General features: G+C 42.9%; 1 protein-coding gene across 5 annotated transcripts in view; it reads left to right on the forward strand.

Annotated features, from left to right (window-relative positions):
• Positions 1–27687, forward strand: part of svilb (supervillin b) — a 56784-nt gene that overhangs the window by 3252 nt on the left and 25845 nt on the right. For 2 of the 5 annotated variants that reach the window (XM_030073785.1, XM_030073784.1), the window contains exons 2-15: positions 133–196; positions 1648–1739; positions 1835–1892; positions 2024–2172; positions 2619–3456; positions 11177–11347; positions 11487–11523; positions 12341–12406; positions 12566–12702; positions 15123–15408; positions 19518–20232; positions 22539–23064; positions 25484–25616; positions 27263–27319. In XM_030073785.1, coding sequence (XP_029929645.1) covers positions 133–196; positions 1648–1739; positions 1835–1892; positions 2024–2172; positions 2619–3456; positions 11177–11347; positions 11487–11523; positions 12341–12406; positions 12566–12702; positions 15123–15408; positions 19518–20232; positions 22539–23064; positions 25484–25616; positions 27263–27319 — 3329 coding nt within the window. Of the gene's footprint in view, positions 1–132; positions 197–1647; positions 1740–1834; positions 1893–2023; positions 2173–2618; positions 3457–5827; positions 5912–9394; positions 10688–11176; positions 11348–11486; positions 11525–12340; positions 12407–12565; positions 12703–13154; positions 13251–15122; positions 15409–19517; positions 20233–22538; positions 23065–25483; positions 25617–27262; positions 27320–27687 lie in introns of all 5 variants that reach the window. The other 3 variants (XM_030073788.1, XM_030073786.1, XM_030073787.1) reach the window with 3 other exon arrangements.

Genomic DNA, 27687 nt, shown 5'->3' on the forward strand with positions numbered 1-27687 from the left:
GTTTTATTATGACACTCTACAACCTTAACTCATGTTGGAGCTGGCCTGTAAAGTAAATTAAGTGTGAACTTTTTTCTTTGTTTGCCCTTCCCTTTGTTTTAAGTTTTTGACCAGGTTCCTCTCTCTCTGCAGGATTTGGATCTAAAACACCTGCAAAACTTTGCAGCTCAATCTCCTTACCAACAGAAACCCTAAGGTGAGAGAAGAGGCTGTTGCTTTGTTATAAGCTACTATTTGGCTCATATTTTTGTGTTTGCTGATCACATACAAAGAGAAAAAGGGACAATAAAATAAAAGTGTCACATAAACTGAAAACGTTTCCACAAAATGGGATATCAGCTTTCTTTTCTCTCTCTCTTTTTTTTTTTTAAGTGAGCACATAATTCACGAGCACAGAATTAAGGCAAAATGTTACTTTTCAAAAGATACCATTGTAGTCACAGAATGCTTATCAATAATATTAAGCCATCAAAATCATTACATTTAAGATGCTTCATGATGATATTAGCATTTAAAAAAGGGGTACAATTAGCCTTTTGTAAAAGCATGTTTCACAATCCCCACATTTTATGCTGTACATTTGCTTTGTCAACAACATGAGGATAAGTATATAGGTTTACCAGAGTGCTTTAGACTTTGATGCCTTGTAGGCATTAAAAGCTGGAGATGTCCGGAGCAGCTTATCCTAAGATACTTTGTTCACATGGCGATAAGAACCGTAATACTTCCTCCAGTACCTCCTTACACCAGGCCTGCATTTACATTAGCTTAGCACTGTTTACTCTTTATTATATGTATTCATTATAAAGCCTGAAGTTTAGAATGAACTTTTTTTTTTTTATTATGATGTAACATAAACCAAAGAAATATGTTGTTTTGATTGCACAACTAGCTGAAAATCACAACAGGGAGCATTTACAATCAGAACTAAAACTACCAATGATTCAACACCTCTGTCAAGTTTAGGGGTGAACGGTGGACCTTTATGTTTATGTGGTGGGCCTTATAGTAAGTAGCAGGTATCAATAAGTAGCTCATGTGAGTGTTACAGGAAGGTAAAGCGGACGCCTCGCTGATTAGCCAATCCAGTACATGAGTATTGGCTTTATATAACACTGAAGGGTCACATTTGCGTCAATTTCGCATGCAAGAGCTTGCTATTAGCAGACAGTCTGGTGAAACATGTAGATTGTAACACTTTATGAGAAGCATTCACGAGAATGATTTTCTATCGCTGACCTCTGCTTCCTGCTGGGTCAGTATTATCCAGGTGAGTTAAAGATGAGCTAATATGCTTTGGCTTGCTGACTTGTTGATTCTCCCAGGTAAAGACATTAAGACATGATCCTGGTCGTCCCCTTTCCCTCGGTGCAGGGTCAAGACTTGTTGACCTGCATTAGGTCTTAAGCTAGATCCTGTCATTATGGAGGCGCCACTAGCTGTGCGTCACAATTACCTGCTATGACCTTATGAATACAGGATGTTCATGGCTGGGAAATCCTGCGGATGTGGCGATAGCTGAGATGGGAATCTATTTAAATATATTTGGCTAATTTATTATAATTACAGTTTCTCACTGTTACCACTTTGCCTCTGTTTTATCACTGAGCAAACTTGTCAGTAACCTGGCTTGGTCTTCTCATTCAGCTTCCAGAGTGACTTCTCCCTGGTTGACAGGACCGCCCTGGTCAAGAGTGTCTCAGATATCGATGCCAGGATTCTGGCTGCCCTTCCCAAAGGTAAGCTTTGACTCCTGTGTCTTTATAATACATCAGTCTACCTGTTACTCACATTTATATGCCACTAAATCTATATTTTCTTTTCAAACACATAGTTTCAGAGCTAAAGAAACATTTTGAGACAGCTGTCACAAGGGATTTGGAAATGAACCGGTATCGCTATCCTCACTGCACTTTATCCTCATTCATACACATTCAAATATATTTTTTTTAAATTACTTTTACAATGATGAAATTAATTGTTCAGCTGCTAACCTTTATTCTCTGCCCTCTGGCCCTGGCAGGAAAGAGAGGATAGCCCGACGTCTTGAGGGAATAGAAAGCGATGCTCCTCCTGCCCTGATGCCCGGTGGTCTGGTAGCCAACAGGATGCTGGAGGAGGATCCCCCCCGTTACACCCGCGCCTCAGACCCCTGTGAGCCTTGTGTGATGGGTAAGCATGGCACGCTGCGCTGCAAGATGCAATGATAAATTATTTATGTGTACAGTTGCCTTTATTGGATTGGAAAAAGAGGCGTAGAAAATGAATAAATAACACTTTTGTGCATCCACAATGCCCTTAAGGAAAGCAGTTACTCTAGTGAAGCTGCTCTGTGGCTTACAGTAGCTGACTAGCTGCACTTTGTACTAGCTGCATGATGAATGTAACTGCATCAGTGTGAATAAATCATGTGAAGAGATGAATACTAAAAAGTTGCAAGAGTTGTTGCATGTTTTTGCATGCAGCACGTTGCAAAAGGAGTATTATTGTGATGCAGCCGCCAACTGAAGTAGACCGATTTAGAGAACTTTTAATTTCTTTTAAAGTACATTGGAAAAATTCTTGATGTTGTTCATGAGTAATTGAGCGTATATTTGTATATCTACCCCCCTCCATAGTGAGGCGCTACAGTCGAGAGGAGCTGGAGGCCCCGCAGATGCAGGTGTCAGCTCCAGACAGATCATCCCGGGTCAGAGGAGGAGTCGGCAGTAGCCGGCCGGAGCCAACAGTGGTCCATGTTGAGCCTGTCACATTATCCACCTCCTCCACACCCACCTCGGGCCCCGCAGACCCTGCCAGTCTTAGCTCCAAGGCCGAGCGCATCGCCCGCTACAAAGCAGAGCGCCGCCGCCAGCTATCAGAGCGTTACGGCATCCTCCTAGACCAGGAGGTGGACATTGACTACACACCGCGCTACCGTTCCCGCCGCGAGCTGGACACCTCTGAGCGACCAGCCCCTGCCAGGCGAGACAGAGACAGACACGAAGTGGAGGAAGCCGGACGGGAGCCCAGAGTGCCCTACAGCTCTGGTGTGGGCAGGGTTTACATGCGGACTCACCCGGACCCTGCCCCTACCCCTGCCTCCACTACTAGCCCCTCCACCACAAACCAAGCTCCTCCCCCGACACAGGAGAGGCCCAGCAGGTTCTCAGAGCGAGAGAAGATGATGAACATGGAGAACTACAGGCGTGCGGCGGCTCAGGAGCGCTCTGTCCCACCCAGAACCAGACCCCAGGAACAGTATCAGTCCCAGGCCCAGCAACAACAGCACCCACACCAACAGGACCCCGCCCACCAGGATCCAAGCCCCGCCTCCACCAGGGACTACAGCCTAGCAGCGGTGCCCAGCTCCCCCCGCACCGCCCGTCGTGCCTCCTTGCCCTCCACGCGTTACGGCATCTCACCTGGGGATTTGTTTATAGAGCAGCAGGCCCAGAGCATCCTCAGCAGACAGGGGTGAGTTCATAAAGTGTGTTATAAAGCTTATAAAGACACTCAAACATGTCATGTCAGAGCATATTTGCTCATATAGAGCTTTTTTGGAGAGGATGGGTGTGTGTTTTAACAAAGGGCACAAATGCTGATTTAAAAAATCAAGAAAGTGAACACAAGCAAACCCGGACACATCACAAACTCCTGGTTATTTCATGAATGCTTCCGGTGCACTGGTCAAGATAACATAAAACAAACAGAACCATCCCTAAAAATGAAACTTGCACACCTAATAATAATAATAATAATAATGGTAAACTGAATATAGTAGCTAATCTCAAATGTGTGAAACCACAGGATCTAAACTCTGTCCCTGATTCTTTCAGTTTGTGTTGTAATTTTTCTTGCATTCTCTGTTTCTTAAAAATCAAAAAATAACCTTGAAAGTCCTGTTCACACATTATCAAAAATACACTGGGAGTATATCTGCCAAAGTGATCAAATATATTAACGCAACATCAACACAGTGCCCTAAAAGTGGGTCATGAATGTAGGCCTAACGTCTAGTTGCCTAGTTGTGTGTTTCTGGCACCGGGTTTCCTTTTTTCCTGATTGTGTTTGCAGTCTGGATTTATTCTATGCACCTGCAGATATAATACTGCAATCATCCCAACACAACAGTTGTTCTTTTTTTAGCACCACATTGGCCTAGATCTGCCATAGCATCATTATCACAGGCTCATCAAGTTCCTCTCAGGGTAGGTCTAAGTGCTGTATTTTGCTGCCCACAGAGCATGAAATAATTTGCCAGTAGCAGCAAGCTTACTGGTAAGACTAGAGGACAATCTTTCTGCGAGGAGTCTGATGTTGTGTCTGCAGTCTATTTTCAGTCAACATTCAGTCTTAGACACTTTAAACCCCCTGAACCCCTGTTTCTCCTTCTGTAGAAGTACACACCGATCCCCTGGGTGCTGCTCTACGTCAATTAAGATATGGTGCTTATGCAGAAACACTTTTCACATTTCTTCCATGATGAAGTTGCAAATTTATTTAACTTTTGGGTTAATGCTGAAAAGGCCAGTGGATTTCAGGTTTTAAGGAGAAGACCAACAAGCCTGCAGCTGAAGGGAGGAAATATAGTGACAACTAGTATTTCTTTGCACAATGTAGAAAATGGAACGCCACTGGTTTATACTGGTTTGACACAGGAAAAGTAGCAGGGGATTAATTGAAAGCTGAGATGTTTCAATTCCAGTCTTAAAAAGCAAATGTCAGTTGACTGCAGTTTGGCTTTCCAAACGGGTGCCCAGCTAACTGACCTGCTGCTGCTGTTAACACTGTAAGCTGTGCCAAGGGTTGGATGTTTCTAGACTTGTGGGTCGGGCTTCATCACGCTAGCCCTGCTCCTGTTTCACATAGGAAGAGTCTGGGGAGCTCATCAAGGGCTGGGGGAGGTGAGAGCCGGAGTGAAAGTGGCAAGGGAAGTTTGTTGAAGGGATACGATTTCCCTGCTTGCCCTGAGAGGTAACCCTGATTTAACCGCAGCTTCGTTCATTAGCTAACAAGTTATGTCACTTTCTATTCTAAACTTGAATTTTGCACCATGGTAGGGATCGGTATCCTTAGCAAGCAGCCTCCTTGTCGAGCATAATGAATAAACAACAATTTGTGTTGGTGACTTGGCACAGAGACATATTCACAACTTGCTTAGTTGCTGTCACACTGAAATGAATGATACGAGAAAGGGATGCACCTGTATGGCTTTTTGGAGGCCGATGCTGATGTCTTCCCACCCATAATGACCAATACCAATGCTGATATGCATTTTTGTAAGAATCATAAGGCAAACGCTGGTGCAAAACAGGTTAAGCTTTTCAGACGGGCCTGTCTTGAGATAATTGTTTTTTAGGGTTGTTGCTGATTGTACATTTGCAGTAAATGACACATTCCTAGAAAAAAAAATGTTCCATGAATGCCGATTTTGCAATTAGCTAAATATTTATTGTAAAACAACATAACATTGGATCAATACTGATATTGCTATGTAATGCTTTTATTGATGTGGGCTGATCTTTCGGAACTCAAGAGTATGAATGTCATATATTTTATACATCTTTACAAAGGTTGAGGACTGACATCTGCAACTACTGGAAATAGTCCTAATTTTACTTTTACCTAAACAGTGACAAACCATTCATCAGCACATACAGCACAGGGCCACTTTGTCCTGATCCTGGAAAACGTAATCACACAACTTGACATCTGCATAATCGAAAGTTGTCACACTTCCACCTGAACACTAGCAAACCATTCCCATTGTGTAGGCCACTGTTCCTTGAAAGACTGATCACAGGTTTGCTTCTGGGTTTGACGTTGTCACCACATTATCCTGTAGCCTGGCAGCCCTGTCAAAGAGCGACTGGTCTCTTGCCACAGACTCAGAGAGTGACACTCAGTCAGTCATCAGCTGGCCCTCAAGGTACTGTCAGCTCTGGATGCCGTGGTTGTGAAGACCCAATATACCCCAAAGCCCTCTGGTTCACCGGGTACCTCTGGTTTAGCTGGCAAGAGTCAGTGGCTGTTTTTATCAAATGCTGGTCACAGTTCCTGCTATTTCAAACAGGTTAATATCTCTCAGAGGGTATCTGCGGTTGCTTAAAGAGTGTGAAGTCTAAAATTATATAAATGTAAAGCCTTAAAAACTATTGAAATGTCTCAAATAGAGTTATTATAGGTGTTTTTTCTCCATGTAGTGATGGTGATGCAAATCTATTACATCGAAACATTCACAGATCTTTTACATTCAGGGATATTAAGGGAAATAAGATAAATGTCATTAACTGTGTAGTTTCACCAGAAATGGGAATATACATGTGCCTCCTGATATTAAAACACAGTAAGTAGTAGAAAATGCATTCATTTCCTAAACAATCTTGTATTTCATGTTTCTTAATTTTTAATTTCCTTTTGTCCTTTTTCAGATTCTACCCATTCATAGATTCAAAACTTTGATTAGCTGTAGTCAGTCAGAAACAGGCTGGTTTGGACCGCTTTGGTTCTTGTTGTGGATGTTGAATTACCTATAAATTCCAGGTAGCATTTCAAAAGCATTAAAAAGTCTTAAATTTGGCTTTCTGAAACCTGCAGATACCCTGAGGAAAACCTAAGCGTAGGAAGAATAAAATGATCAAGATAATGAAGCCAGCACTTTTAAAACCCTGGTCCCCGGTGGACGTGTAGCCTAACTCTCTCCAGTAGATATCCCCTGTAACTACAGTAAACCCTATTATCACTCCTTCAGTAACATATCCCTTATTAACTGATGTTATCCTCTACCACTTAACAGGTGTTTTCAAGGTTTTATGGATCTGAGTGGGTTGCGCATTTTCAACTGACAAACACTCCCTCACAACTTAACTTCTCAATTAATTCAACCTTGTTTTACCCAGAGAATATTTACTGAACATGTACGCTGTTTTGCAGCTCTATTTCTGTAACAACTGGAGTTTAAGTGCCGTGCTGGAGGGCAGCTTAGTGATCGAGAAAGAGGTTTTGTTAAATTCATCTTCACTTTTCAGATATTCCATGCTGGGATTCAAATCAGCAGCTCCCCTATCACAAACTTCAGAGATGATTAAGCTTTAGCCACCCATCGTCCCTTTTAATACTCCAAGTTGTAGTTTTGCTATCTGTCTACCTTCTCTCAAACATACAGTGTGATCTAGAGTTAATGAGTAAGCTCTGCCAGTGAAACAGCTCATCCTAAAATCCCCTCGGCTAATTTGGCAGCAGCACAGTTCCAGGAAACAGAGGCAGTTGACCCTGTCCATGTTACAACTCTTGCGTCTCATGAATCGGGTAGCACTCTATAAATACACCCAGAACTCTGTAAAACTGTGCATGCCCATTTGTTTCGCTGTCACAATGCCTTCTGCCACAACGACACCATCTCGTCACATCAGTGTGACTGTGTGTGGCCGGGCTTTCACGAGCAGATGAATGTTAGTGAAGCGGAGGTGATGGGGTGACAACATTAGTCAGCTCCAGGCCCTGACCCAGTCAGCCGACGGCCCACTGACTCAACACTTGTCAGCTGAGGCTATGCTCACATCCCCCCGCCTCACAATCCGGCCTATTAACCCCTCTGAAATTACATCCTGTGTCTCTGACTGGTACACAGTAAATGACTTTGACAGTGTCATTGCATAAGCCTTCATTTCCTCCTGAGATCTTACATGGTAGTGTTATAATTTCCTGATATGGTGTCATGCTTTTTTTGACTGGTTGGCTGTTCCGAGAGTCAGGGACTACCAACAAGTGAAACATTTGTTTTTACCTCTTCCCTGTGCTCTTCCCTGTTTGCACTTCTCATACAAAGTGTATCTTGAACCAGTAAGATAGCTGTACAATTGTGTCGACCCACATAAAGATCCAAGTGTAAACACACCCTAGGAGCATCCAAGGAGCATTTGAAGTCTGGTTAATTAAACTACCTCCACAGGTGCTTTAATCAAGATGCATTTTCTATGTCAAGTGTAAACCGGTCAATGCTTTATAAGACTCGCAAGAAGGCAAAGGTTTAACTGTGGTATATTTTTGGACCTGTGAGTGACCTAGATACGCTACAGTGCTGGCTTGCTGATAGCCTGTGAGAGGTTCAGGGGCCCGTGGCCAGCCTTTGAGCTGTATGGACAGGTGAACTCCACTGATGCATGGCTAGCCTGGAGAAACCCTCCTTGGGGACTATATTGCAGCTCTAATGGTCTCATCAGTGACACCTAAGTAAATAGGTTACTTCCTAGCAGCTTCTGTATGATCATGCAAGAATCAAGTGAAATCACTTCTGCAAAGAAAGGACTGCCCATCCATGCTTTATCCAGTCCAGGTGAAGTCACCTTTATTTCAATAGCCTCTTATCACAAGGCATATCTCAAAGGACATTGCACAAAATGTGTCCACCTTCAAATAACAATCCGTCACCAAAAATGACACTACAATATGGAAACAGAACAAAACACAAGATACCAAATACTCACAAAAACCTCATTCTTTTAAAAGCTAAAAGGGCTATTCCTATAGCCTACATTTTGCTCAAAGCTGCCTTCATTAGTGGTAAATTAATAAAGTTAAAAAATAAACAATATAGCTATGTTGTGTGTAAAGCACTTTTTTAAAAAATAGTTATTGAATATTAAGTATGCATTCTGGTCTCTCTCAGCTTCATATTACTCTTTAACACGTTGGAGTGGCTGAGTGTGGGAGCGGCTGTGTGTGGCCTAATCGGATGCTAATGCTAACCAGAACATCAGAGCACAATGGAAACGTGTTCTTGTGTAGCGTGAGCACTGTTTAAAGGCTTCATGCCATGTCAAATGAAGCTGAGGACCATCAACTATGCCTGGCTTAGGGGTCCACAATGAGATTAATGTGACCTTTTGCTACCAGTGGTCAAGAGGTCATAGCTTAAAATAGTTTAGCTTACGTTTTTGGCACGGGGATGTGATAGAGAGGGTTGTTTGAACTAAGACTCAAATTTAAACCCAGAGCATGCTGCTACTTGACCCTGTTGCGACTCTAGTGTAGGATTTGTGAGCTCATGTTTGTCCCGTGATAGTCTCATGTCATAAACTTGCATGTTTCTCAATCTGGGGTGGAAAAACATTTAACGATATGAGATTAATTAAATGCCAGAATCACATTTTACTTGAAAGGGTATGAAATTAACACCCATCTTAACACTGCTTAGTTTTATCTGTGGCGAGGAGGGCAACCAGCCATTATTTAGCATCCCTATTCTACTCAGTCTAGGTGGCTTGTGATTTTTGTCCCAACCACTGTAGCCAGTGGATAGAAACTTGATTTCTTTTCACATTTATGATTCTGTGTTGAATTGTTTTGAGTATTGTAGCTCCTTAATTGGAACTGCAATCTCAGTGTCCCTTATCCATTCCTTTCCCCTAAGAATCCGAGTAAGAGAGCGATTGTCCAGGCCTGAAGCCATGCAGAAGCCCTCTGAGCAGAGCCCAGACAGGCAGCAAACCAACAGGCACAGGCAGGGGAACACTGCTGTGGTCACACACTCAGAGCCCACTTTCCAAAGGACTGCTCCCCAACCTGCCCACGGCCAAACAGCCTACCCACCCCACCAGGCTGCCCATGTCATGGACCCCCAGCCCTATTTATCCATGCCTGCTCCAGTGGCCACCACCAATGTACCTGGACCTCCAGAGGTCCAAAATCGGAGGAGAGTGAGTGCTGATCAAATCTATGCCTCTCACAGGGAGGCTAGGCTGGAGGCCAGACAGGCCTTGAAGGAGGAGGCCCACACAGAAGGCCTGCTGAAAAGCAGGAAAGCCGTGCTGCCTTCAGAGATTCGCCGGAGAGAGAAGAGTGTGGACGACCCTCAGAGGGGTCGGAATGATGAAATGGAGTGGGAGAGCTACAGTGCGGGGGGAAGGAGGACAAGTCGAGCTGAGGAAGACTGTGATAAGGAGAGATCCAGGGAGACAGGGAGGGAGAGGGTGAGGGAAAGGACCAGAGAAAGGGGCAGAGAACATCACAGGTCCAGCCATGACAGCCAAGAGGAGAGAATATTCAGATCCATGGAGCCAACGCACTCATCTCCACGCCAGCAACCCAGACAGCAGCAAATCTTGGAGCACATGCATCAGCAAGAGGCCCATGTGCACCACCAAGAGCCCCAAAAGCGACAATACGGCACCCAAATTCATCAGCAGGACTCCCAAAGGCTACGTCAGCATGATTCCCTACGATATCAGGAAGGGCTTCAAAGACAACACGAGTCCCAAAGACAGCAGGCTCATGAGATCCAAAGCCAAGAGCCACAAAGACTGCAACAAGACTCCCAGAAAAAACAACAAGAGTCCCAACTACAGCAGGAGCCTGAGCCTCAGAGGCCACAGCAGGAGCTTACTGGGCAACAGAGGTCTGACTCAGCAGTCTACCTCCAGAAGGGCTCCTGTCTGCCCCAGGCAAGACATAGGGGCTCGGAGATGAGCGGAGGCCCCAAGCCCAAGATAAGAACCCGCTCCATGTCAGATATCGGTGTAAGCCAGCGGTCAGCAGTGTACCGGAGTATGGAGAGGGCAGAGGGCAGCAGAGAGACAGCGATGATGGGTCACTATGGCAGGGATGGAGGGGTGGCTAATGGCGAAGTGGGTGCTCTGGATACCAGGGTGTCGGTGGCACAACTGAGACACTCTTACCTGGAGAATGCCAACCGGAAGCCTGAGCTGTAGGTCGATCAGCATGGACACTGTGTTGCATCGCTGACTACTGTCTAACCCTTCAGCATTGTGCCGTTGCCCTAAAAAAAATAATAAAACTGATGCAAGCCATAATGCTAACGGAATGTCCTTCTGTGGCATGAAATGTGTCATTGATAGTGTGAACTGTCTAACTATGATGTCTGCCATTATCATTTGTATTCTTTGTTTATTTACCTTAACTTGTTAATTAGTTCCTGTTGTGTAAGTTCGTTTTTTGGCAGTTGATTGCCGCTGCATGTTGTGAGCGGCTGACAGCTATTCACAGCTGGGTTGCAGTGCAGTGGGGCTGTGATCAGCTTGTCTACCCTTCTAACCTGAATGCAGCCGCCTGCAAAACGTTTAATCCACTGAATCCATAGCAAAAAAGAGCCGTCCATAATAGTTCTTTCACTTGTGTTCTCCCTTTGTGTCTTTGTCTTTCCAAATCTTTGCAAATGGACACACCACTCCAAAAGGGAGACTACTAAAGTAGATCTGTCAGCAATGGAGGTAGATCCGGCTAGCAGCAGTGATCGGGACAGAGGTGTGAGGAGGCCTCGACGCTACATCACCCCAGGGGACAGTCGCATGTCGGAGAGGTTTAGGACCCAGCCCATTACCTCTGCAGAGCGGCTGGAGTCAGACAGGTACAGGACATTCTTGCTGTACAAGTCTGCAATAGCTCAAACTTTTTAAATCAGAAACTGAATAATTTTATTTGTCACATACAGAGATGTTTGTAATGTAGGGGATGAACATTATGGTTGTTTTTTGTGTCTTCCCCAGGTCCCGTCTAAGTCCAACACAGCTGCAGGATGCTGAAGGCAAGTGGTGTGCTATTCAGTCTCATGTCTATTGCATAGCTTTTCTCTCCCAAATTTTGTACAGAATTTGGAAAAGGGGCCTTTATATATGCACATTATGCCTGGAATAGTTTATTGAGTGAAATAAAACTCACCAGATTAATTTAACTAAATGCTTTTATAAATAAAATATCTATATATACTGAATTCCATTATTGGTTGCTATTTCCTGCTACATTGACTACTGGAAACTGTGTTGTGCTCTCATTTTTTAAGGTGTATAGTTTTCTGTATGAAACTACTGTATTTTTTTATTTGCTCTGCAACCTATCTTTATCAGGTTTCCTTTGAAAAAAGAGACCTTCTTTGAAAAGAGATTTTCCTGGTTAAAGGTCAAATAATAAATGAATAATTGGATGTGCTGTCAAAAAGTAGAATACATGCTCCTTGTTTACATTGCATTCACAAGAGAACAGAATAGCCAGACATCATTAAGTCTTCATACAGTGCAGGAACTGCTTGTAATTGTGCAAACAAAACTGTTTTTTCCCAGCTGCTAACCATTTGACAACCTAATATCATGTGAACCGTGCAGGTTTTTAACTTTAATTTATCCAGGGGATATTTCCTGAGCATCCATATTGTTTTTCAGTGTCCTTCATCTTTACAAATACATAAATACATTCACTTGTCCAGAATGTTGTACATTCATTCTACCTAAACAGATTTTTCTCAGGTGTTTCAGCATGCCTCATCAAAATATGGGATATCTTAGTGTCTTAGGTTTTCCCCCAGTTGTTCAAATATAATATCAAACCATCATACTTCTCTTTTCCGGCAGATGAAGAAAAACTTGACGAAAGGGCCAAGATGAGTGTGGCTGCCAAGAGATCTCTGTTCAGGGTACAGATTCTGCCTCATGTAGTATATATCTGAATCATAATGACAAAAATGCTGACATTATTTCAAGTTTATTAGCTGTTCAAAACATTCAAATAAACATTATTTTTTGCATCTGAAGGCTTTACGTACATAACTGTTCTTCCTGCTGTTTCCTGGTAGGAGCTGGAGAGGACGTCGGAGGGCGGCGTCCCCAAACCTCGCTCTCGTAACGCTGCTGTGGAAAGGCGTCTGAGGAGGGTCCAGGACCGCTCACACACACAGCCCGTCACCAACAGGGAAGTGGTCAATGCTTCCAGGTGGGCCTTAGCTGTTGCTAAGTCTAAGTCTAAGTCTTTTCTAAGCCATTTATTATACCCTTGCACCACATCATGTTTAAGAGTTGGCAAGAATACACCAGTCCTTCTTCTTCCTTCTTTGCATGTTTTTTCTCTTTGTCTTTTCTCCTATTTTGTTCTTTTGCCTTCCTCCTGTTCGTTCCCTGTTGTCTCCACTTCATCTTCAGACACCTCAGTCATCTTTTTCAAGTTTTTTCATGTTTATTTATTTAGTTGCTTCTCTCCATTCTGTTCTACCTTGTCTGTCCTCTATTTTTTTCTTTCTTGATCATACATCCTCTCCTCTCCTCCTCTATTCTCCTTCTCTCTAATCTCCCTCTCCTCTTTCCCACTGACTTTATTCTCTTATGCTTTGTGTCACCTGTCTTTCATTGTTTTTCCCCCTCGTATACTTCCTTTTCTTCACTCTAAAGTGAGCCTTCTATGCCCTCACAACCTGTGGGTGTCCACACCGTGGTGGCCCGCATCAGTAGTCCCACTGTAGTCAGCACCTCTGTGACTAGCTTCAGGTACAGCTGGCCTGCTGTGTGATTGTCATGTTTGTTTGAGTGTTTGTGTGTTTACTGAATCGAATCTTGCATACCTAAAATCCCCTTCCCACCTGATGTGCACTTACTGTACACTTGGACAAACAGAATTTAGTTTCATTTTCAGTGTTAAATTTTCTCTCTCTTAAAACAAGGTAAAAAAGACTGCCAGTGGGATGTGATTATCTCATTTGTTTCCAATATAAATCAACTGGCTTATAGAATTTTCTTGAATTAAGTGTCATTTTATTGATACTAAAGGCCTGTTCTGCCTTATTCTGCCTTGTTTCACCATGTTTATACTTGTTTCCAGAAAAATGGAAATGGGGGGCTGCTTCATTCCAATGGCAGATTGTTTTGCTTGTTTCAAGAAAAACAAGGCTTTAAAGACTGGATTTGAGACTAAATGGCTTGTTAAGGTGGATATATTTTTTAATAGAGTTCTTGAAAATGGTTGACATCGTGAAAATACAAGGTTTTCATTTGACAGTGACAATGTAATATGCAGTTCTTGCCTTGATGTCAGTGCATCATGAGGAGCACAAAGGAAACAAAAGTAGAGTTTTATTGAATACTCAATTTGTGTTAAAGCCATCGAGTAAACCAATTAATTTGGAACAGACAAATTTCCATTGCTTTACAATTCACTTTTAATTCCCATTCCAGCAATTCATTTCATCAATTTAATTTGTATTGAGCGAGCTGAACACTCCCCAGAGACATTTTTGCTCTACATTGCCCTCTCCTGGCTGCTGTGTGGCTCTGTTTGACCAGCTCACCTTACCTTGCTATTTCTGCTGCCTCACGTGCTGCCTCTTTCTCAGGAGTGGCTGTGTGCACTGTGCACCTTATAGGGGAAGGTAGCCAGTGTTTACACAATAGCTCATTCAGTACTTTCCATGCTTGGTTTCCATGCATTCCCTTCTTGCAGTGTTACTTAAGTGCCGGTCATGAATGTCAGTGAAGAAATGGGTCAAATATCTTTTGGAGAGGTCAGAGTTTGAGCCAGTTAAAACCCTCTGCATGGCTGGATTCACGTGCCCGCAGTTTGTTTATCGACCCAGGTTTAACTTAGCACTGAGCTGGGAGCTGGCCATAAAACCCTGCAAACAACCAAGTGCATTATATCATTATCTGGTATTTGTGCGCTGATCTACTTATATCTCTGTTGCCACCGCTGTGATCTGACACAGGCATCGCCAATATTTACTTAGCGGATATTTGCGTGCATTTGTAATCAGGGAAGGAATGCATTTTACCACGTTAAGTTTATGTTTTTGATTAAATCACATTTAAATTACCATCTTGTAGTTGCTAAGGTGTTTATTAGTGTATTTACAGGTTGCTATTGTGGACAGGCTTTACTGTATGTCCTTTAAAACTGAGATTCCACAAGTGAGTAATATATAGTATGTACATAAGGGTATCGTGGAATATTCTGCTCATATAGTGTTATTAACACTTGGAAATCTGCAGTACAGTGATACACCAATGATGTGATAGTGGGATGAACCATGCGCTGATGGTCAGACATTTATTACTGTTTCAATATTTTAAATTAGCATTAGTAATTAACATCTGCTAAAATTTTAGATCACATTGTCATTGGAAGCTTGGAAACATGTTATCTATTCCAGCTTGTTGACATGACTTTTGTTAATAATAAAATATTGTGTTTATATGTCATGCCCGATGAGCTGTGCGCTTTTAATTCCATTGCCTTGAACACAAATGGCAATAAACTGCCTCTGTCTCTTGCCGGTTAAATTATTTGTTCTACTGTCCAGACTAGCAAATTATGTAATATTGCAGCCTTTAACTTTACTCACCTCCCACTCTCTCTCACTCCCCCAGCCTGCAGACCTCCTCCTCAGGGGACCAGGAGCTGCAGATGGAGCTCCAGGAGCCCCAGAAACCAGCTTCATCTTCTGGACCTGGGGTGGAGGGAGACAGCAAGGAGCTGGTTCAGGACGATGAACTTTGCACCCTCAGCCTGGCCCAGAAGATGGCCCTGTTCAACCGCCTCTCCCAGCCCACCAGCAAGCCGGCCGAGGGGGCCGGACCACGGGGGGACACCCGGCAGCGCAGGGCCAACGCCCGCTTCCAGACACAACCCATCACCCAGGGAGAGGTGGAGCAGGTATAGAGAGATTTAAGGAAACAGCAACAACAACATTGCAGGGAACAAGAATAGAGTAATGGTACAATAACCTTTATTTATAGAGTGCAGTCCTAAACATGCCAATAAATCAATAAGGACACGAATGAAATATAGGGAACAGGAACAGTACTTGGCTGTACAGAAGCCCTGAAAGGCAATGTGGAATTTTTTATGTCCTATATAGGAGATAATATCTTGCGTATCTATGCGTGACTATATCCTACATAATAGTGTGTAGGAGATCGGAAATTAAAACAAATTCCACCTTGCCATTCAAGGGCTTCTGTACCAGCCAGAAAATCAGAAAAAGGAATAAAAATAAGAGATGGAACAGATTCTCAAGAACAGTGATGAGCAGTTAAGCCATGACCAGATGTTAGGGGTGTAGGAACCAAGGTGAAACTTTTGCATTGCAGCAAAATAATGAGGACAGCATGAAAGAGAATCACAGCCTCTTTTTGTCAGTGTTTTCCAGCCAGAGTAGCTTAGCACGCCAGACCTGTGTAAGCCTACACAAGTGAACTGTCTGCTTCCTCACCACCCACCACCTAATGCATTTCCACAATGTCGAGCAGAGAATGAAGCTGCACAATTCCTGGATGAAAGGTCTTCTTGAACAGGCCTCCAGCTAGAGACGAGTCACTTCCAGGTCACTTGCACTTATTGCACCGAGGGTTTTTGCAGCACACCAGTTTTCAGTGGTGCCAGGGAGATGAATAACATGGCTCTCTGTACAGCCTGAAGACTGGTAGACAACATAGAGAGTACAGACAGAGGTTAAAGGGTTCATTTCTCTCTTGCTTTTAAACCCAGTAGCCTCTGCTTGAGATGTTATACACGACCAGCAACTCACATAAGGGACTTGAGGCAGAAATATATAAAGAAACTTAATGGGCAACTGATGTGCAGCAACCTGCCTCAGCATTGGTGCTTTAAATGTGCAGGAACATCTTGTCTCCAGGAATATTTTTTACCTTGTTGCCTGTTGGTGGGAGTGTAGTCTATCATAAAATTGCCCGATGTGTCACCACTTTACACAGAGATATTTCCTATGGGGGAAAAAAAATCATGTAATTCCATACAGTGCAGTGTAGTATTAGTGTTATTATATAACTGTTCTTCACTGCATAAAGTGAAGATGAATACACAAGAATTGATATTTCCTGAATAACCATAGTTATACACTGGGTTGTAATCACAATAAATCCAGTTTCAGATTGCACAGACAATGCAAAATAATCTCCATCTTAATATTTTTTATTCACATTCACAGGGATGGAGGGAGGTGTGTATGTGGTGTGTGTGTGTGTGTTCAGTAAATAGTGGTTTAGGTTGGGGATCTTTAAATCTTAAATCTACAAGTGTGATGAAATAATCCCAATTGTTTCCAACTCAGTTTTAATTGTTTTATGAATTTTCAGTGTAAACAAGTTGTTTTAAGAAAAACAAGATTTTAAGACTGAACATGAGACTAAATGACTTAAGGTGGAGATTCTTTGCAATGTAATATATTCACATTGTAAAAAATCTCAATCTTTATTAGCCTTTTAGTCTAATATTTTGTTTTATAATCTTATTTTTCAACAAACAAGTGAGGAATTCTGCCGATGGGTATCCCCACTTGTTTCAATGTATTTTCAGTTGTTTCAGGATTTTTTTTTTTTATGAAGTAAACATGAAATAAATATGAAGGTAGTATATGGCAGATCAAGAAAATGAAAGAAAATGATACTTGATGCCAAAAAAAATTTGGTTTTTCGCTTGTTTTGCGAAAAAACAAGATTTTTAACACTGAATATCAAACTAAATGACTTGTTAAGATGGAGATTTTTTGCAGTGCAGAGAAACAGAATTAGACAGTGTGCAAGCATTATAGTAGACTGATTTCAGGTCCACCATGTTACTGCCAGTGAGTTATAGTTGATCACTATCCACACAGGAGGCTGAGCCAGTTGTTTCCGATCTGATGTCAAACGGCGACTTAGAGGCCAATCAGGGAGAACATGTAAGACCTACTGCCTGGACGGAGCTTCTGATTGGCTGCAGTCACAGTGGGCTAGACGCTCCTGCTCGTGACCAGCGGTGTCTTGAAAGCTGAAATGGCATTTGCTGCTTTGTGATCGCTTTTAATGCAACGCTTAAGGATGTTAATTAATGCAGTATAGCCTGTGGTTTTAATGTTACCGTGACAATGTAACACAGCAACTCTTTTTTCTGTTGCGTTCAAGTGTTACATTTATGCTTCGATATTTGGGACATTTGTACTGCCTGGTTTGTTTTTCAGTGGCTCCTCATTCCTGGACGTCAGCTGTTCTTGTGAAATGCTTGTTCAGAAAATAACAAGCATGGGATATTTGAGCTCAATGTGGCATATGCTCTCTTGTTCTGTTATAAAAAAAAAATGCTTACCTTGAGAATTAGTATGAATCTGGCCTTGATATTGACTGTGTGCATAATGAATGTGAGAGGGTCAATACAGGCCCTCAAACTGCAACCCAGTAGGCTGGTATGCATTTTATGCTTCATACAGATGGCTGTGTATTGCAGTGCTTTTGGTTTTCTAAAGGTGAACTGAAATTGGAGCAAACTACATCTCAGAGTGATAAAGTCTTAAGCTCAGCGTTTTATCCATCACTGCGGTAGGCGAGGATGCTCTGTTAACTTTCCTGTTTGTTTGTTTTTTAAATGCCACATGCCTGAAGTGTAGTTTAATATATCGTATTATTTATGTGTGTCTTGTAATCCCATGTGGGATGGGCCATGGACCTCGTGGCATGACACAAAAAAATGTCTTAATTAATTACTCAAGTCATTCATTCATTCATTCATCCCTTTGCTTTATTGAGGTAGCATCCTCTGTGTGAAGTGAAGTTTCCATTCCAGTTTTCCATTGTAACAGCTGAATATCGACCTGGACCCATGATTTCTCATACTTGTTCATTAACCATCTTAGTTTTGTGATTAATTAGACTAGCACAGCTTTATTTGGGCCTGCTTTCCTGAATTTATTGTTTCTGAATGATTATTTCCTGTTCACATCCTGACCATTATATTCATGCGGTTCTTCAGCTCCACCCTGCTCCACAAACACACATGTACACCTTAAAACTTCTCAGCACAGCTATTGTCCTCCACTGTGGCTGGTAAGCAGCTGGGAGTGAAAATGGAATGGAATAGCCAGCTGGTTATGGTGCAAATGTAACCAAAAATAAAAATGAGCATGCTATGGGACTGGATCCAGGCCACATGAATGACATTATGATGTTATGTCATGAGACAGTGTTTATGGATGTCATGAATGATATGCTTATGAATGTCAGAGGATAAATGTTATGAGAGAGAATAATTGTTCTGCATGACAGGTTTACAAATGACTCAATTATTTCATGGTTTGTCCTTCCCAAAGCCATTCTAGACGTTTTTTTCTGAATGAAGGAGTCTTAATAAGAAAGCTTGAAGTACTGCTCTATGTATTTTGCCTCATTTGGTTTGACTATGGCTGTCTTTTTCCATCCATCCATCCATCCATCCATCCAACCATCCTTTTCTGTCTCTCATTGTTATTTTCTTGTAATAGTTTCCTATCCTCTTCCCCCTAACCTCTCTGTCTCACTGTGCCTTCAAATGCATGTTGGAAACATCATGTTTGCTATATTTAGTGGTTAGTAGTGCACGAACACCTCCTTTGAAGTCATAACTGGTTGGGGAATTCAAAAATGTTTATGATACTCAGTGATTCTCAATGATGATGTTTCATAACAGCAAAAATGGAAAGCAACCTTTTGATATATTTGGTCTTTGTAGTTATATAAAATTCACTGAAAAAAAAAACAAAAAAACACATTTCTGATGCCATCTATCTTTGATGCTTTCAGGTTGCTATGGTTACCCCATATTTCTGACATGAGCACTTCAACGCAATCAAATTGGAAGCCTGTACTTCCCACGTCGGCTGTACAGGCTTCTGACATGCACCAAGGCACTGTCAGTCACATTTGTCTTTCTGTCCTTCCTCCCTTATCCATCCTGCCAACCTGCTCTCATCCTTGCCGTCCAAACTTCTGACCACATCTCTGCCTTTTCTGCAGCTGCAGAATGGAGGCGGAGTCAAACTGGAGCCCCTGTCAGCCTCCCTGGTCCGTTCCGTGGCCGCTGTCACCTCCCAAGCCTCGGTCACCGCAGTTACCATGACGCCAGGCAGCGAATGTCCAGGGAAATCCACCGCTGTCCCCTACAGCCCCGCCCAACAACAGCCAGCTGCCTCCAGCACCAGCAGCCACCAGGAGAGGGCGCTGAGGTACTTCTCCATGACCCAGAGTGGGGACCCAAGCCCCCCTGAGCCTGAGCTCACCTCCTCCCCTCCTCTCCCTGAGAGCCAGGAGAGAGGGGGGGCTCCTACCGCTCCCGCTGCCCGTTTCTCTGCTGGCCACAGGCAGGAGGGAGAGGAGGAGGAGAACGAGGGCTGGAGAGTGAGGCAGGAAGAGGAGGTTAGGGGGAGACAGCGGGGAGGAGCCAGAGAGGAGAGCTCAGGCAGCGGCGGTAAGGGAAAGCTGCACTCCCCTGACAGGAGCAGGGACGGCAGGCAGTTGCAGCAGCCCCAGTCTTCTGTCGACCCCACTTTGTGGAGGGGCGAGTCAGAGCCTCTGCCTAGCTGGAGAGCCACAGAGAGAGACTCCCAGGAGAAGAGGGACAGAGGAAGAGGAGGAGGCTACCTGAGAGAGGCTACAGCAGCGCACGGCTCCTCCACACAGGACCTACATCAAGCGGAGAGGAGCAGTGGCCAGAGCCGGGCGGTCGTCTCAGGTAGGAAGCTTCTCTGACTCAGACAGGAGGGAGATGGAGAGAGGGAGTCGGGGACAGAGTGGTAGAGAGATCGGGAGCAGCTGATGATGGACAGGGGATGATGAGATGAGGGGAGACAAATGACTGACAAAAAAGGGAGAGGAAAAGGAGAGAGGAAAAGGGAAAAGGAGGGAAGGAGTGACAGAAAAACACAAAGGAAGCAATATCTTGAAAAGGAGCTGTTCTCATTACCCTCATTGTCTTATGTAGCGTGCTTCCACGCATGGCTGCTCTCTGCCGGCTGCACACACACTTGTCTCAGCTGGGGGTATTTGATTTGGTTAATAGACACAGAGAGAGAGAGCTCAGAGAGAGACAGAGAGAGAGAGAGAGAGAGAGATGTCTGGAGTTGCATCTAATTAGCATATTTTTCCATGCATTTGCCTCGTGGCTCCCTTTGTCTGCGAAGAGGAAGCCCCTTGTGTGACATGATGTTTGTCAGCTAACAGAGACCACAAATTTGGATATCGAAGAAACTGTGTGCATGCGCCCTTATCACTGTCATGGCCTATAAAGGGCTGTGGTCCCCCTTTGCACGATTTTACGCCTCTGGGTTGGCTGCACTTGTTCTGTAATGGGGCTGACCTGTTTTTTATGTGCCAATGCAGAATGTGTACAGGGGTGGTATTTTCCCATGCATGCACACCAACAGCACACAGGGAGATGAAAGCACTCAGTGAGAGAGTGCAGAACAATTGACCAGCACTTGCAAGAGCGAGGTAAAGGGCAGGGAGGACACAATGGGAGCCTTGTCTGCAGCCTCTGCTCTTTTATTTAGTCCTGCATGCAGAGACCCTGCACTTTAGAGACTGTAGTATAGCCCACTATACCATAGTAGGATGAACACACACAGCCCCCCATGCAAACACACACTCACGCATTCGCACACAGACACTCAGACAGACACACACCTTACGCTGAACGTACAACCGGCTTTGCATATGATTGAAACCAGATTGGCTTTCTGCAAAACCCTGTGCTTATATGTGTATGTGTGTGCATGTGTGTGTGTGTGTGTGTGTGTGTGTGTTTGTGTGTACGTGTGCACAAATGTATTTGAGGGCTGAGCACTGATTACACAGGGGATTTACAGTGCAATCTGTGTCCCAATGTTAAACTGTGTGCATTTGCTGGTGTGCTTGTGTATGGACATACATGCTTGTATGTGACCATACAACCATGCACATGCACACACACTGTTCTGTCTTCATTTGCTTATTTGTGTGTATTTGAAAGATATCAATGACACCATAAATTTGAATACCTTGGTTATATTGAATTCTGTTGTAGTTTACTATTTTTTTTTCTATGAAAATGAGTGTTTATTATTTTGTTTGGCAAATATATTTGTATTTTTTTACTTTACCAGTGGTAGGCTGGTGAACCAAAAAGTTAATTTCAGACTCTATATCTGAAGAGTTCATTTGTTAATGCCAGGTCTGGATAAGTTTTTCACAGTTTTTTGAAAATGAATCGTATGAGCAGTGTATTTTAATTTTTTGTGCATTTGGAGTAGCCAGCTGAATATGTTTTCCATTGAGTGGGCGGGCCAGAGTGATTCAAACACCTGTCCATATCTTCATGCAAATCGACATTGGCACTTGCTGCCCCATCCTGTCAAAGGCCACAAGATGGGAGGATGCATTTTTTTCCTAGAAACGGCTTACGCATCCAAAAACAGTTGGTGACGGACATTGAATCAGAGAAATGATCATAGTGCAAACTGTGAGTGAAATTATTCAGCATCTTTAACATGGGCGAGGAAGCCATCACCAGTCATATGGACAGGGAAAAAAAAATGCAGTGATCTTATGAAAGCATTGCCAGCACCCGATGTCTCATCATTTTTTGCTCAACCTACCGATGCGAGGCCAACTAGTGATGAAGCATTATGGTCTGTCTTAACCCATAAACAGAACAGTTGATAATAGTGTAGATACAGAATGTAACATATAATAGTTGGAGTATTAACATGCATGATCTAGCCTAGCAAATCAACCCATATGAAATAGAAAAGGTTGGGGAACCCTGTAAATTGCATTCCTATGAAACTCACTATTTTATGCTTCACTTAAAGTCCTTTCTGAGTCTGAAATCAGGTTTGTTGCAAAATCCGATACCACTTCTGCCTTAGCCTACTACTTTGATTGTTTGATTGTTATTAGCTGGAAGAAACATGATTTCTAGAGCTGAATATAGGTCCTATGTTTTTGCAAATGAAATATTTACTTATAATATATTTATTTATGTGTATACTGTACTTTCAGACCTTCCAGATCACCCTGTGTCATTGAGACCACCGATAACAACAGTGTCACGTGTGTCTCACGTGTCCAGCTCCCAGCAACAGCACCCACCCCTCATCCAGCCTCCTCAGACTCTCCCCAAACCCTTCACACAGCACCCTTCTCCACCGCAGCCCAAAGCCCAGGCCTACATCCAACCACAGCCACAGCCCTCCCAGCCCCCACCCACCCATCCCAAACCATTCACCCAGCCAACGCAAACCCCACCCAAACCTCAGAGTTTCGTCCAGCCTCTCCCCAAACCTTACATCCAGTCAGCCCCCCAGCCAGCGCCCCAGCCTCTCCCTAAGCCCCAGGTGCCTCCCCAGACACTACCCAAGCCCCAGTCCTTCCCCCAGACGCTGGTCAAGTCCCAGTCCCTGCCTCTGGACCACAGCGAGGACTTCAGCAGGCACAGTGTCCATTCCGGTGATCTGCTGTCCCCCACAGACTCTGGTGACCCACTGTCTGACAGCATGTCCACCAAACAGATGTCTATCAAAGAGAGGTGAGTGCTTAGGACCAAAAAAGGCAGAGAGGTTCAACTTGTACTTTTCTTCGTGATCAATAAATCTTAACCAAAAAAATACCAAGGCACACTGCTTTGCAAAAATTAAAAAGCCTTTAACTAAATGGGCTCAGCACCTACATGTTTCAACTTCACAGTCTTCTTCAAGCTATATAGCTTTTGGCCCATACTCTCTCCATTGAGAAGTGAGTGCTTGCCGTGAGTGGCAGGACAATTACATTAAAAAAAAAAAAAAAAAAAAAAAACTGTTCTTGCATATGTACATACATGAAATACATGAAGTGGCAGTGAATGACATGCAACAAAAGGAAATTAGCTGGATTTGAATACATTTTGCACATTTTAGCCACTAGGATGCCTTGAGTGCCTTAATTTTAGTAGTCAAGTTGAATGGCTGATGTTGATACTTTTGAGCTTGTGTGACTTAATTTGGCTGTGTTGCCAAGATCCAACAGTGCCAACAACATTGAGGATACGTTTCTGTTAAGGCTAATGGAAAATCAATCCTAAGACACTTTAAAAGCAGCTACTGAAAATGTGGCTCGCATTTCTCAGCCCAATATTTTGATCTGTGGTGTAACTTTCTTATTCTCAGTGTAGTTACAATGGATTCTCAGGTGAGTGCTACGCATTCATTCTAAGGGATTGTGGGAACTAAAGTAAATCTCTAACAGAAGGTGAAGCAGGTGAGGTGCAAACAAGCAGGCTGAGGGAAAGTAGGTCATACCAAAAAAAGAAAATTGCATCAGTTCATGACCAAATACCTCCGCCAGTGCATTGATCATCACACACTGATGATATATGACAGTGTAAGACTTTCCAAGGATGGACTATTCTTTTAAGCCTTCCTGAGCAAAACTGTCAAACTTGATTTAATTAACAAATTCAAAATCCAATCAGGGTTTACACTGACACTGCACAAGGTGAAAACTGAAATTTCAGCCCGCAGTCAGACATTGAAAGACTTTTTTTTTTTTTTTGCTGGACGGGTCAAATTCTACAACCTCGTCAATGTATAAAGAGATCTGACAGAATCAGGCAGTGGCATGCCAGACTCTGTACTACTGTGTGTCCTTCCTTGGTGTATATAGGTTTGTTCTACCCTTTTACATTTTTGGAGGTGAGAGGAATTTATTTTTAGCAGCATTATGTTTCTCATCCTGCCTCGCAGAGAGCTGTGTCGGCTGGAAAATTCCCTTGAGATTTAACTGGTTCTGTAGATTTACTCCTCCAGATGCCCTCATTTCTGGCCTGTCCACACGCAAGTAGCAGAGATGATGACACACTTTTCCTCCACCACCAAGCTGTCCATTATCAGCGTTGCTCATTCAGCCATTGGAGACATGACGCCCTTTTTTCTTGAGCAGTCAACTTTTCTTCCCTGACCTGGTTTTCAAACCTTGATGGATTTTATTGGAATGACCTTGAGGGATATTTTAGAAATCATTACAATGTAAAGCAAATGCAATTTGACCCTTGTGGCACTTTGTGTTCACTTTTATTTTATTATTTTTTAATTATGGATTGATGTGAAGATTTCATGCACCTCCCCCTTTTTTGTTGCTGAGCCAAACTTTAAGGTGCAGCACTTGGAGTCATAAAGCAAATGTTTGCAGCTCTTGTTTATTGTGCCCAAAATTACTTAATGAACTTATTTTATAAAGTAATTTGGGAGTGATAAACAGGCGTTTCCTTTATGATGCCAATTATGGATTAATCACATAATAGGTCATTTGCAATACAGTCATGTGGGTCATGAATCAAAGTGATAATCCATTTCGACATTCTTATTTTATTATTTTATTATTATATGTGCCTAATAAATGATAGCAGAATTAACCAGTCCCTCCTTAGTGTCATTTTTCTTGGAAAAGTGTCCTTTTCATCTTTTCACACTAGTTTTGGCCCAGAAATAATCGCTTTCCTTCTTGGCACACTTGATATCCTCTGAGTAAATAGTAACTTTCTTCTTTGTTGAATTTTCTGTTGATGAAGTTTGAGTGTTTGAGTTGATATATGGCCCTCTTTTCTGACTGTCCAGCAGCCTACAGAAACAGATGTCATCAACAGAAATCCGATAAGAACATTTTTTGAAAAAGAAATCTGTGCATAGTTGTTTAGATGAGCAAATGTAAATTTTTACGAGTTGGCCACAGTTAGCATTGTAAGGTATCAATCGGCAATAGACATATCTATTTATATGAAACTGTTGTGGTTTATTACTTTAAAGGTACAGAATTCGTATCTATTTCTCACTTCTCACATTCAAAAGGATTTTCACAGCAGAGTTTTTGTTTCTGAGGTCCAAAACCTTTACTGTCAAAAACACCACTGATGCTAGCTACCAGTTCATCAGCAACCAGTATTTACCGATGTATTTGTGTGTATCGTATGTCAGACTGGCCCTGTTGAAGAAGAGCGGTGAAGAAGACTGGAGGAACAGGATCAACAAGAAACAGGAAGTGGTAAAGGTGGCCTCCACCGAGGAGCAGGCTCAGCTATGGGAGACGGAGCAGACCTACAAGAAGAAGGTCAGTCTCTGTGTGCTGCTGTTTAATAATGAAAAACAAAGTATATTCAGAAGGTCAGGTTCTGCAGAGTATCTTGATAATTATGGATGGTATGTTGGTTTGTACAGATGAGCGTAGGTTTGCATTATTGGCAAAAAGACACATGCTTAGTGTGGGACAACTTGTTTGTGGGAGTTTCTAACAAAACAAATATTAATAGCACCACAGCTGCTTTTATTAACAAATGTTGGGTTGATACAAATGGCTGCTGTTCCAGACTAGCCATGTGAATGTGTTCAAAATGATACATCCCTTTAAAGCCTGTCAGTAAAGCAAACTTTGCTCATCTTTATGACCAAGACCAATGGCCCGTATTTTTCAAGCCACTAAGAGCCCAAAAGTATTGATGAACAGCTATCAATGCAAAACATCACAGTTTACATACAGAACTATATATAAAAGTTGACTGTAACCCATTTCACACAGAGATTTTGGCAGGAGTTGTCTGACCAACTGTTACCAAATATATAGCTTATAAATGATAAAGTACTATATGTTGTATTTGATATTCAATACATATAAATGGACTGCCAGAAAGACCAACAAAAGTGGCTATATAAATGCATGAATAATTGTGAATCCTTCAGTAACAGCATTTGTATTTGTTCTAAAAATGTGCTCACATTATTAGGCCTCATGGTCTCACAATTGTGTAGCCTTACCAAAGTGGCCAAAGTAAACATGGTCACAGTGGCACAACCCTCTGCTCCAGGGTTACCATACCAGCTTCTGTCTGCACCCTTTTAGCTAAGTGCTCCTTTCATTTCCCCCTTAGCCCATCTGTTGTGTGAGCCCGGTGGTCCAGATCAGGGCAGGATCCAGCCCCTGTGGGCTATAGCCTAAGCAGCATATGGGGCAGTCTCCCTGTGGAATTAGCAGTCTAGGGTATTTGGGAGAAATCCTCCTCATCTACAGTACCTAATCAGATCTGGATACTCTGCAGACTGAGTTTCACTTCAACCCCCTGGGATGATGACATTGGAAAATAAGGACTATTTAAGGACATATGGCAACATGTCTTTTGCTACTGGAAGCAGAGTATCATTCGCCAAGCACTGTAAAATTTGTCTCAGTGACACTGGGACAGTGCAGCACACAGATTGATAAAAACCCACCCGTGTCACTGTAGGATCAAAACCAAATGTAGCCTTCTCAGGAGCCAAGAAACAAAGGTTTTTTTTTTTCAAAGGGTTTCATAACACCAGCAGTGGTAGAAGTTTCTCATGCCCTCAAGATCACTAAAATTAGGTTCTCACACAGCATCAGTGACATATCACTTTGTATATATATACTTCAGTAAGGCATTGATTGTAATTCTTGAATAAAGCTTTGATGATATGTGTACATGCATGTCATTGGTTTGACTAGCTGCTAAAGTTCTACAGAATCAACAAACTTCTGAATTTGGGACAAAATCGCTTGTGAAAAATAATCAAGCTTTTCCTGCAGCTCCTCTTCTTCACATTAACATTCTGTAAAAGGGGGAAACTGCCTGCTCAGGCCTCAATGGTAATCCTCCAGGCAATCACACCCTTAAACCTATTATGGTGACAAAGGCTGTCCCCCCTCCCTCTGACCCACTACTTCCCCTGTGTTTAACCCCTCAGGAGGAAGGGGCGGTCATTCAAGAGTACTCTGCTGTGTCTGTGTCTGAACAGCTGTGGGTAAGCGCTGCTGGCAGCCACACACCAACACTCAGCCAATCAGCTTGGTGTGAGACGCCCCCTCGCCCCTCTGCTTCAGCCAATGAGCTTTGTGTGTATGGGACTGGTGCTGTCCAGTCACAGCTTTGTGTTCAGTTTGTGCAGTCTGATTGCTTCTCTGGAGTCTGCGGGCCTTTTTTGTTAGTGTGATGCAGTCTCTAACAACTATTTTCATATACTGGGATGCTGATGGGAAAGTGGTTGACTTTGGAAGTTTTCTGAGCTTTCTTCCACTTTTTTTGTTGCTAATTCTGACTTCAGGTGGCACTAAGCAGTTTAATGATTTTAATGGCTTTTATCAACCGTTATCATTGGCCGAGGATATTGGC

The sequence above is a fragment of the Myripristis murdjan genome, chromosome 17, assembly GCF_902150065.1.
Source record: "Myripristis murdjan chromosome 17, fMyrMur1.1, whole genome shotgun sequence".
Classification (NCBI taxonomy): domain Eukaryota; kingdom Metazoa; phylum Chordata; class Actinopteri; order Holocentriformes; family Holocentridae; genus Myripristis; species Myripristis murdjan.